Source organism: Lampetra planeri, chromosome 47, assembly GCF_965212315.1.
Source record: "Lampetra planeri chromosome 47, kcLamPlan1.2.h2, whole genome shotgun sequence".
Classification (NCBI taxonomy): Eukaryota; Metazoa; Chordata; class Hyperoartia; order Petromyzontiformes; family Petromyzontidae; genus Lampetra; species Lampetra planeri.
The window spans coordinates 6,965,844-6,978,555 of NC_136153.1; the positions used below are offsets into that span (position 1 = coordinate 6,965,844).

Here is a 12,712-nt window from a genome sequence, read left to right on the forward strand (position 1 = left end):
ATCTCTTTGGTGATGTGCAGAGAGGGCAACAGAGAGGGGCAAGAGGTGCTGTTCCTCCATTGCTGAATAACAGCAAACCGCTGTCGCTGCCCATTTAATTCAGCGGGACAGGCAGACCGATAAGTCAAGCATCATTTTGTTTTCAGGAAGCAGTGGGCGGAGGTTTTCTGGGGGGGGAAAGGCGGAGGGGCAGGCAAGGGGTGGCGGTAGTTGTTGTGGAAAGAGGGGGTGACGAGGGGGGGGTGGCGAGGGGCGGGGGGGGAGGGGCGGAGGGGGGATAGATGGATGGAGGGAGGGGAGAGGAGGCGGAGGTGGTGGTGGTGGGCGGTGTGGGTGGAGGCATCCTTGCAGATAAAGCGCGTTGCGGCTCTGGTGCGGAGCAGTCGTGCGCTACTGAGCAGCACATTCAACGCCCACTGGCTACGCGCGTGTGCTGCACCAGCCAGAGCGCGCGGACGCAGCCAGCCACAGCAGCGCGCGGACGCAGCAGCGAACCGGCGCACGCACGTGCACAACGATCACGCGCGCCGTCTCACCAGCGAGCAGCCATGAGCGGCCGGCTTAACCTCATCTGTGCGTTTGTCTTGGTCGCCCTGCTCGAGTCAGCCTACGGAGGTGAGTGTCCGTCCCGAGCAAAGCGCCGTTCGCCGTTTGCTTCGCTGCAAAACTTTCTGTCGCGCTGCGCGTTTGTATGCAATGAAATGCTCGCTTTCCTTTTTTGTGTCAATGCACGATGAACTTGGCTAAAGAGAAAATGTTTGATGTTGGATGCACGAATAATGTAAACGCGTTTGCGTAAAAAAAAGGTGATGAACCTACCAACAGGTTTTTTTTCCCGTCGATTGTTTTTGGAACGACTCCAAACGTTTCAAAAATTAAGAAGATTCGTGCTCACATCCAATAGGCATCTAACAGCGTATAAAAATCACTACAGATTGAGTATATTTAAAACAATTCCGTGCATCTGTAACTTATTGCACTCAGCTTGGTTCCTTTGTGATGCGTACATTTGCTATCGCGACCTGTTTGCGGGGGGGGGGGGACCGAAATGGTTACATTTGTTTGGCGGGCACTCAAATCTAAACGTTGCAGAAAAAATAATTACGCAAAAAAAAAATATGAACCGCAGAAAAAGCAAAGCGACGCGAGACAGTGATCAAACAAATGCGGCTCAGGAACTGTGATGTCTGTATGACAAACCGCAAGCCCAACGGCGCATGAACGACTCGCTAAACTATGCGCGCAGCAGATGGCTTTAATTAAGTCCTGGCTTTAAAAAATGCTCTTGCGAGATTTAACGAACACTCAAATATTTTATGTGCCAGGTTGGAAAAAAAACGGCGAATGAGTGGTCCCACAAGCACAGACGCGCACACACAGACACACACAGATACACACAGACACAAATAGACACACACAGACACACACAGAGACACACACAGACACACACAGACACACGCGTGCACACGCTTACAGCTGCCTCCCCCTTCGCCCTGCACAATTAACACCTGGGTTGATTGATGTCCCCTGTAATCGCGAGCCGAGCCTATGCAGCATTAATGGATGCGCGTCCCAACTTGGCGGGGGATCGTTCACTTGTGCCGCTAACGAGGTGTGACCGTTGCGAATCGTTCTGGCAAAACAAAAAAAAAAACCTCGATGCGAATCAAAAAAAAAATGATCGACGCAATTCACGAGCGCCGGATAAAAGGCGACGTGACGAAAAACCTAAACGTGCCGCCACTCCAACGGCGCGGCCCCTTTTGTCGCGTCGGCCGCCTGCGCGGCTCGACGGTGCGGCGGTCTCCGTCTCCACCCCCCCCCCCCTCCCGTGCCGGCCACGAATCTCTAAACATCGAAAGGGCAAATTTGCCTTTGCGACTGAGTTTGTTCAGAAAAAAAAAATAAACAACCCCGCATCCAATCCACCTTGGGTGCCAGAGTCCACGGCGGGGCCGTGCTCCAGCAACTCCGCCAAGCTTCTCCGCGTCGGGGTGCTTTGTTAGGCACGTGCACTCTCCTACTGCCTTGTTGTTCCTCAATTCTTGTTTGTGGTGGTCGTGTAAAAAAAAACATTTTCAAACAAAACCTCGAGACCCTCAGCAAGGGGGAAGCAATGGAAGAGCGCACGTGGTGTGTGCCGTCCTCTACTCCATTTAACTTCACGACAGAAGTTAAGAGTATTTTTATTGTAATATTGTAATGTCAATCATTCCGTGTCAGTCACTGGGGTTGTTTGAGCATACTTCGCGACGCAAGTCACAGCGCTATTTGGCGAAGGAAGGGACCTCATCGCCACCGATGTCAGCCAAGGTCATGGATCAAACCCAGGTCACCGACTTCACGACCCGCCGCCACTGAACAGTGATGCGCGTGACCCCGTGGGAACATTGAGCGAACACTACGTAACGTGGTTTTCGCCGATTGACCGCACGAGTGCGAATCTGCTCCCGCGATGGGTCGGCTAAACAAACACCTCCTGACACTGCCTCGCTTTTAACAGGAGTCATGCGGAAAAGGAGAGACACCTTCCAGCACGGTCTCCAGATGTCGTCGTCATCGCACTCGTCGCCGTCGCGATCGTCGTCGTCGTCGTCATCATCAGCAGCGACGTCAATCTTCTCATCCATAATGGAGGGCAGAAGGCCGCAGGCGGCGGCCGCGGCGAGAGACGCAAGCGCGTCGCACCACGCACGGCGCCACCAGCACAGGCCGCGGTGCCGCGATCACCCGCACCAGGGATTCTACCCGCAGCACCAGCACCGGCACCAGCAGCAGCACCAGAAGCACAGGTGCAACCACAGGACGCCGCAGCAAACCTTGCACTCATGGAATCGCCCGTCTCTCAACGGCCGGGGACCCATTTAAGCGGCGGCGCCGGCTGCTCCACACCCACACGGTAACGAGCGCGCGCACGCACACGTACGCACACGCACGCGCGTACGCACGCACACGTACGAGAACTGTTGCTGTCCACATGATGTGTTCATACAGCAGTGGCGTGGCTATCGCGTGTGCGGGCGGTGCAATTGCACCTGATGTGGTGGGAGGGGGGGGGGTCCCATTTCATTAGTTGCAGCAGTATACCCCGACGTGTACATGTGGCACATGTGCTCGTACCTAGGCCACCCGCATGTCTGTATAATCGTGTCTGTACATTGGAACTGTACACCTGGCCGGTACACCTGTGCACATTCAAGCTGTGTCTCTGTGCATCCGAGATGGGGAATTACATACATACCTTTACAGCTATTCATCCCATCCAATCTGCACATCTCTCGACACAATCGCCCGATCCGCATGGCTTTACACGACCACTAAAATCCACACGCTTCACGCACAGCGCGACGTGTTTACACAGCTGCACGGACTCACTTCATCTTCCCACCTGCATCAGTGTAGCGCAGTGGGTACACCTGTGCTGAGCGAGATGACCCCGACACCTGCCGCCACTGTGCATACTGACGGCTAGGGCCAGGAAATTGGAAGTGGCAGTGGGGTCATGGCCATGGAATTAACCTCTACGTGAGCTCATCCTGTGGCAGTTCTCCCAGCGTACGCGTGTGTACGCATGTGCAGCATTTACACGTACACACAGCAGAAAACACGTATTTTTAGCAAAAGTGTATTCATACTTCAAAAGCCATCAATTTGGTCACCCACCAATTAAATGAAAAAAAACGGTTTAGTTTTCGTTTGCTTGGTTCTCTTTTCCTTTCAATGAAAGCAACGCCCCTATCAATAGGTGGTTAATGCTCAGAAAAGTCACATTCCACAGCCTGCTTTTTGTCCAAATGCTGTTTTGGTTTTACAATGCGGTCAGAGGAGGATCAGGCAGCCACAGGAGCACAGTACCACTTAGTCAGCTGACAGGTCTACGTGGAAATACTTTCATATGAAGAGCAGACAGATGTAGAGGCATGCGCTGGCACTCGCAATGTGCATCAAGTCAACGCACACACACTGCACACTCTTGGGTGGTGGTATTGCCTGCACTGCCACTCAATAACTTAACTATATTATAGACTTTCAATCGTTCATTCATCTTATTTCAGGATCAGTGAACTACACACTGTATTTACATTTGCCTCATCTTCCGTGGCATTAAGTAAATAAAACAAATCATCCTCATAAAATCTTGTAAATTTAAACTATTTGCAGCTAACCATCTGCAGGTGACACCAATGAAAGTCACGAAATCCCACTGTGCAGACCAGGGGCCCCCGAATGAAACCAGTTTACCTTGTCAGCGTCAGGGAAGTCTGCCCACCGCCCAGCACAGAAGGCTAGCAGACCTCAAGCGGTATTAAGCCGGCTTCTGCAGCCTGCATTGCGGACTTTTGGGCGACCCCGTGAACGATCAGTCGCCTAAATCAGTGGTCGCTGATAACACGGTCTGCCAGGGCCTTGACAAAAACCACTTCTGGTCTCACTGGACTCCCACCTGGGTACCACGTCATAAAGAGCTATCTTTCTGGGCAATTCCACTACTGCACAGCTGGGGATCGCCCTCGAAATCGATCGTGTCGATCGTGAAGTTCGGTGAAAACATGGAGATAAGCGATAGTTGCCGAGCTGAGAAGCGAGAGAGGCTCAGCTTGATATCTCCCCCTTTGGATAAACGCTAATTCCCTAGGTTAAACTCCGATAATTGATCTTGGGATATTTTTTTTTTATTAACGCCGACGTTGCTAGGAGAAGAGAGCCGACTGGCGGGTAGCCACACTCTCCGGGCGGGTCTCGTTCGCGCTCGGTGCAAATCATTTGCATGAAAGGAGCCACTTTGGCGCTTGACGGCACTGAGGATCGGGGCGTGCACGTGGGTGGGCAACCTCGCCACGCTCTCACACACACGCACACACAGTCGAACGCACACGCGCTCTCGCACGCGCAGGCTCGGCACACGCAGAGGGCATGCAATTCACCAGTGCTTATTACACTTCAGCAACATCCTTCGGCACAACCTGGCGAGCGGCAACCCGGTCGCTTTTGTTTCCAGAGCTCCCGACAATTCTCTCGCGCAGTTGAGGCCATCGATCCCTCCCCCTCTGCGCTACCAAAGCCCCACGGAACCCTTCCCGTGCTCACGGGCATCAGTCACAAACGCCAGTCGGATGACCTGGACTCAGCAACGATAAGAAACAGACGCTAGAGCCACATTCTCACCACAGGGATGTGCGACACCAGAGGCAATAAAATAACAAGCGAGCTACTTCTGCAGCGTGTAGCCTACCGACGTGGTCGCTGCCCACCTCTCCCCCCCTTATCAACGTTGGCAGCACCACCAATCGTGTGAGCGTGGCCACGGCCAGGGGATTAGTCACTCGCTTCTGAAGCACTTTGGTGCGGCATCACACGTTGGGCAAAGCAATTGTGAGCAACGTACAAAAGGAACGGTGTAAGTGTGGATTAACGCGGAGGGAATGTGGAGCTGCATTGCACTGGCAGTGGGGGGGAGGCCACTGAGATTTGTTTTACGAGCGACGGGACCTTGCCAGCGCTGTGCGGTGGCAGAGTGGGGAGAGGGAGGGCAGGGGAGGGGCGCAAGTCGACACAGCAAACCACTGCAGGCCTCTAGGTCATGGTCAGATTAGAGGGGGGAAAAAAACCCTTTTCAAAACACGCCGGTTTACTTTTTGGGAATTGTGTTTCAGTTGCTGCTGTGCGGCACTTGCCGCGGCTGAACTTTGGTTTACAAAATAAACATGTTGAAAAAAAACTAAACGGCAACAATCTAACTCTGGCGCGCGTGCCCTTCGATGTGCTTCACAGGCAGCGGGGATTTCGTGAGGAGCGGACGGGAGGCAGCAGACACGCGGAGCGCAAGGTCCTGGCGACGCGCGTGCGATGAAGCGTGACAAAAACAACAACAACAAAAGAAGAAAAATCAAACCACCAACAACCGTCAACGGGGGCAATAAAAACCAAACACTTACAGAAAAAAAATAAACAAAAAAAACGGCAGGCACCAGAGAGCATTTTTGTGTGGCTGCACATCAACTCGCAGACGCCACGATGCTTGCCGACTGTAGATCGCTCCTCTCTCTACGGCTAGCCAGCGAGCGAAGTAGTGAGCGAGGGACTGAGCGAGCTGGCGGGTGTGCTGAAGGATTCTGCGCGCTGCGGTTTGGAGGAGAGCACCGTCAAGTGCCGTGGGGGCTCTCTCCCAGCCCGCGAGTGTTCTGGGCAGAACGTCAATGCGTCCCTGCGGACGCTAAATGAACCACCCCCCCCAACCACACCGCGTTTGCCGACCCCCTCCTTCGCCACGCTACTCAAGCTCCTCCAACTCTCCCAGCTTCTTCCGCCAGCGGGACCGCTCGAGTTAAAACCCCGCGCGCATTTCTCAAGCATGTGTCGAACATTTTTCGAACATTTTTCGAAACTGTAAACCACCGTCTCCTGTCCCGCCCCTGCCGCCTGCCTCACAAAGCCTCCACCACCCCACCCTCCTTCCCCCCCCCCCACGGTCTCTTAATTGAGAACAAATTAAACTGGAACACAGCGTCCTGCTGCCAGGCTTCTGTGGGGAGCGTAGGTGAATAGCTGTCACAAAGGAACCCTGGTGTGAGATTCTGGGGCGTGAACGTCGTCGAACGAATGCGGTGTGTGTGTGGAGAGGCACCGCGGTCGGTGTGGCTTTGGGGGTTGGAGGGTCACGGCAGCGCTCTAGTTTTGCAAGTGTCCAGTGGGACTGGCACCGTCTCGCCACCGTTGCTTTAGTGTTTATAGACGAATGTTGTAACCTCTCCTCTCACGTGTTCTTTTTTTTTGCTGCTGCTGGTCAAGTATGAAGTGCTGCCTGTCTATGGGCTGCTACGTAAAAAATATATATATAAAATTAATATTATTATTTTTATTATCTTTTTGGTTTTTTTTCTTTCACTTTTTTTATAGATTTAAGATGGCATTTTTACCAGGTATGAAGCAACAGTATTTAACTTTGTCATTTGTTTCGTTCAGTTTCTCTCATTTGTTCCTGCATTAAAATGTTGTTATACGGACATTTTTTTACGAAAGATGTTTGTTAAAATGTTTCTCATTTGAATGCTCACTGTAAATAAAACTTTGGATAATAGACCCAACTGATGACTTCAATCTCTCCTCCTCGCTCTTTACAGCCACCGTGACCTTGTATCTCATAACAACTTTTGGTATAACCTACGACCCCACAATGAAACATTAAAACAATAAAGCAAACACACAAGAGACTGCTTAGTGGTCTAAGGCAGTCATGAACGCTGCGTGGACGTTCCAGAAAACGCTCCGTTGCTTTTACAACCCGCGTAAGGTGTCTTCACGGCCGTACCGTAGAGCTCCCTTGCGTGCTTTTGGGCCGTCACCGCGACATGTCGGGGTGGTACAACACGTGGCGGTGACAAACACAGCTCTGTTAAGGAAGTGCGAGCTCCTTTGGGAAAAAGGACCTGAAGAAAGTCCCGGCACGCGGAGCAAAAAGTCGGACGGTGGTACTGAACAACGGACGGCACAACCCCCCCGAAAACGCACGTGCGCCTGTGTAATGTTAAACTTCTCTGGCACCGTACGTAGCCAAACGTGCTAATCGGAGGCGCACTGCAGATCTATCGGTTACTTTTACTGCCCCGAAAGCTTTCATTGGGCACTTTGGCAATGGACAGAGGTGCCTAGCGAAGGCCAACGGCAAATCCTCGCTGCTGTGACAGGACAGGGAGAAACCGGCGGTTTACGGCCACGAGCGATCAGTTCGTCCCCACGCCTCCATGCAGGAGCTGTGTGGGAGCGGGGGGGGGGGGGCGACGGCAAATTTGAACGTCGTCGAACGAATGCGGTGTGTGGAGAGGCACCGCGTTCGGTACCATACGCGCAAAAAGAGAATACAAATTGTAACCATTTGCCGCCGCAGTTATGCCAAGGGGTGTTCAAGTGGCAGCCTTAAGTGTGAGCAGGTGGCAGTCACGGAGCAGGTGGCAGGCTCCGTGGCGGGGCAGCCCTGGGGGTGAGGCGAAGGCAGCAGCGGCACGAGCCGAGGGCGTAATTTTAAACAGGGGAAGGCATCATTACGTCGCTTTGTAAGTGGTGCGGCTTCAAAAAGAGAGGGGGGGCGGGTGGCATTTGAATCTAAATTCTAAAAAGCTGAACTTTCCCCCCTTGAAACGACGCCAAGAGAATTAACAAACCTAAACACTACCATGTGGACATTGGGGCCAAAGTTAACACAAACGTCTATCCACATGCCACGCTAATTGGATTAAGATGTAATGGTTTGTTGATGAAATATGCACACGGTTACGCCGTCGCCTAACGACAACAAAAACGTTGCACCTCGAAGCCGCCGGCGCTTCGTTACTTCTGCTTCAGCGGGCAATGTTCACACATTGTCCCCTTCAGTCGAAAAGACACAACTTCATACGCCGGTGGCATCACCGTACCGTACGCGCAAAAATAATAAAAACATCGCGCTGCACCCACCGCGCAAACGTGTCAGGTCAGACGTTTTGTACAACTGGCGTCGTGGCGGCATGCTGATCGATTGCACTGAAGCGCCCTAGGCGGTTGCAATTTGATCGACGGTTTGCAAGGCGGCTCGCGTGAGCTGTGTGCGTGTGTGTGTATTTGTGCGGGTTTTTAAGGGCAGCGGTAGTGCAGAGGTTCGCGTTACCTTTTATGAGCCCGGCAACGCGAGCTCGGTTCCGACTCACGGCCAGTACCGGTGGCGAATATCTTAACGGGTCCTGGGCATCCCCTAGGTCGACTCAGCCTTAAACGAGTACCTGGTGCGGTGTGTAAACATCGCCACTCGGGAGACAAAAGTGGTCGGGCGTGGTGCTGGCCACCCACCTCCTGAGTGTGCGTGCCGACCTTCACAGGTGCTGCTCGCTAACAGCACTGGCCTCAAAAGGTCTGTAAAGACTTTATGGTGGGACCTTTGTCTTGTGTGGGCTCTCAGCAGCACCGTTAATCACGCACAAACTAACCGCCCCATGAACACCCCCCCCTCCCCTGCCGCCCACAATCTTGCATCTGCTTTACTTCGAATTCAACACCAAACTGTCCTCGTTAGCAATTCTTGAAAAAGGACACAAAAAAATCCGTGTGCTGACAGAGCACGTGTTAGCGAGTTGGGTTAAGAGTCAAATTAATCTGTTAAAATTCGTGCGGCGTTAATTTTTCAATCGTATAACACGAACGTTGGCGGCGAGCGCTGGAACACAGTTGGCATCGCGAAACATTCCAGCAAGCCAACTGCGAAGGCACCTGGTTGACAGCGTGTTACGTCTGGCGTGTTTTATAAGTTTATATTAAAGCAATGGCATCCGTGTGCAACCCAGTTGCTGCTTTGAAATCTCATCTCCCGGTTTAAAAAAAAAAAACAGTTTCTTAATTTGTGATAACACATTGACAGAGGTGAGTGCAATGTTAAATAATGTAATGAGTTAGCCGCTGAGTGTGATTTTTTTATACTTTTAATACCTCGCTCGCAAACCATTTTTTACCGACCCTCTTGACACAGACGTAAAAAAATCCACTTGAGAAACGCCGCTCTTATTAACGACAGGCGGTCGGGGGTTAGGAGACAACAGGTGAAACCTAGTATGGTTTTGGCCTGCGATTGCATCTGTGCTGAGAGACAATCGTTTGACGCTGTCGAAATGTAAACATAGCCCCGTGTGTCTGCTGTACGGTGGACGTTACACGACCCCCCCCCCCCCCCGTGACATCGACGTTCACGCGAGTGGAACAGGGCGACTTGGTAACAGATACCACGTCTAAAGTTGTACATTACACTAAAACATTTGGTTCACTGAAATCTTCTACATTACCAGAGTTATACAAATAACAACATATGGCCATTTGTCAATTTACTGACAAATGGGGTCTGTTTGGCCATCCCTCACCATAACTGGTGAACAGCGGAGGGATGCAGGAACAGTTCAGAGACATTATCCAGGGCTGGAAATTGAACTCAGGTCACCAACAGTGTCGTGCGCAAATGACTATCCTGCAAGTTTCCTCCCCCCCCCCACAACTACAGTGATGGAGGTGAGAGGAAAATCTCACGACCACCGTCATTAGCACGGCCGTATAATAAGTGAGTGATATTTCAGAGGCTGACATGACGCACCGTATCGCTTTTTTAGAGCCGGAAAAGGGCATAAAGACTTGCATAGCTGTAAATCACACTTTATAGTGCGATACTACTCTCAGTGAAAACACCGAGAAACGTGATATTCGCACACAAGTTAGCTCTCAAATGAAACATGAACACTCCTGCATAGGTTTTCGCGGTTGAGCTGCACGGCTCTCCGACGATGAGTTTTCGGGTTTCACCACGCAATGTTTGGCACACCATGTCCGACGTTTCACTCCACATGCTGGGATCTCGTTGAGGACCTGAATATTTGAGTTTCACTGACTATTCATGCCAAACAACAAGACGCAGTACAACCCAAAAACATAGCGGTGTATGAATGGTTACGGAAAAAAAAAAGCTAAATTACATCAATGGACTTCTCACCCGGTGACGTAAAGGGAATTGAATGAAACAAAAGGAATGAACTAATGAATACATTTTTTGTTTAAATATCTGACAGCTCTCTCCCGGCCTCGCGCTGCACCTGCCACGCATGGCTGAGTGAACGAGTATCTGATAACCGGGTCACATGCCCAGTCTGGGCGCCCCAACGCATCCCTGGGCATTCCTGTACAGAGTCGATGAGCTGAGCAAACAAAGCCCAGCCGTGGTTATTGTTGTAGGCGTTGGATATTTTTTTTTTAATGGACGAAAATAAATAAGCTGTGCACAGCTTAATGGAGCGGCTCCAAGGGTCCCGCACCGACTTGATATACGATCGACGGGCGGAATGACAAGAATCAACGACGGCGGTGATTGTCACGACGATTATGATGATGATGATGTTGACGATGATAAAGCTGACAATACACGGTCAGGATGATCACTGCGATGACAATGATGGTGCTCATGATACTCATGATGATGATATTTTAAAATATATTTATGCAGAACAGCATGAGCAGTACGATATTTATAACTTCCAATTATGATGTTTGGCTATTTCAATGTGAATTTTCTTTACAATTTTGTGGTATTGACGATCATAACACACAAATATGGAAAAATGCAAAATTCAATTAAACTTTCTTGATTTAGAGCCCAGTGGCAACTTTCGCAATCCTCTTCCACTTTGGGAAACGCAACGTAATTTTTGCGCAACACTTGACCGAATTAACCACTCCCCGTGCCGGCATGAACCCCTGAGAGAGTTCAGAGCACAGAGGACTTCAACTGGCAAGACTCGAACCCATCGGCGTTCGGAGTTAGAAGCGAAAACAACCTCGTTGCACAAAGTCAAGGTCAGAAAATTGCAGTGCTTCGTGTATGTTGCACTTCTTTCGCTTATAACTCCGAACACCGTCCGTAGCCAACCGTGCTAATCGGAGGTGCGGGGGGGACAACAGATGCATTCTGGGAATGAGCCTCGTCAGCATCTCGTACTTGGCAATGCAAAGAAGAGAAAGGATTGCCACCAAACGAAGCAGAAATACTGGAGGAAAAAAGAGATCCATCATCGCGGAAATGTGTTTGTTAATAAGCAGTTGGAAGGGACAGATGATGATGATGCCTCACTCATCTCCTTCCATGTCCCCCATCGTGCTCTTCAATCCAAAACTTCTCTCGGTCTCTCACTGTCCCTCCCTCCTCCTCCCTGTGCCCAATCCCGTGTTCAGTTCTTCTCCCTCCTTGCACTCCTCCACTCGAATCAACTTCCCCTGTACATTAAGCAGCACCGCCCATAGACTCAGCACTGACCATAGACTCAGCACTGCCCATAGACTCAGCACCGCCCATAGACTCAGCACCGCCCATAGACTCAACACTGCCCATAGACTCAACACTGCCCATACTCAGCATCGCCCATAGACTCAGCACTGCCCATAGACTCAGCACTGCCCATAGACTCAACACTGCCCATAGACTCAACACTGCCCATAGACTCAGCACTGCCCATAGACTCAGCACTGCCCATAGACTCAACACTGCCCATAGACTCAACACTGCCCATAGACTCAACACTGCCAATAGACTCAGCACTGCCCACAGACTCAACACTGCCCATAGACTCAACACTGCCCATAGACTCAGCACTGCCCATAGACTCAGCACTGCACCTGTACATTGAGAAGTCTCCCTCCTCAACCTTGTTCCATTCCTCTCTTAAAACCTTTCTCCATCGCCCATTCGCTTCCTCTTCCCTAACCCTCACCCCTCCACGCTGTCCTGTCCCTCCGCAGTGCCCCTTAGTGACCCCCACGTGCCCTCTTTCACGGTCACTCATTCCTCGGCCCGAGCATGCCCCTTGCCATCTAAATCACTCTATTTTTACACTATGGGAACCTCATTTGCCAGTAAAAATATGATCATTGGTTTTTTACCCTTCTATCTGGCAACAAAACTGACACCTTTTTACAAGGAGTCATGTTTGCATAGACCGCAATACCTGCAGTCATAATACAAACAAAAGAACATAACTCTGATAATGTGCACTGTCCTTGAAGTTGATTGGTCCACACCCGAGACAGCTTTCCTTAGAGCCTAGTCTCACATGGGTTGGACCAGATGACGCCAAAAGGCGCACAACTCAAAGACAATGCACCATCAGAGTATGAGAGCTCGGGGCAAGCATCTACACTATGGGAACCTCATTTGCCA

The 12,712-nt window shown here is 51.1% G+C and overlaps 2 protein-coding genes across 3 annotated transcripts in view; one reads left to right on the top strand and one right to left on the bottom strand.

Moving 5' to 3' along the window:
• The window catches only part of LTN1 (listerin E3 ubiquitin protein ligase 1), a 172,767-nt gene that overhangs the window by 81,260 nt on the left and 78,795 nt on the right, over window positions 1-12,712 (bottom strand). The window lies entirely within an intron of this gene.
• LOC144733564 (uncharacterized) lies at window positions 353-7,085 on the top strand. Its single transcript, XM_078615553.1, has 3 exons — window positions 353-615; window positions 2,504-2,899; window positions 5,773-7,085. The coding sequence occupies exons 1-2, from the start codon at window positions 549-551 to the stop codon at window positions 2,866-2,868; spliced, it is 432 nt and encodes a 143-aa protein (XP_078471679.1). The 5' UTR covers window positions 353-548; the 3' UTR covers window positions 2,869-2,899; window positions 5,773-7,085.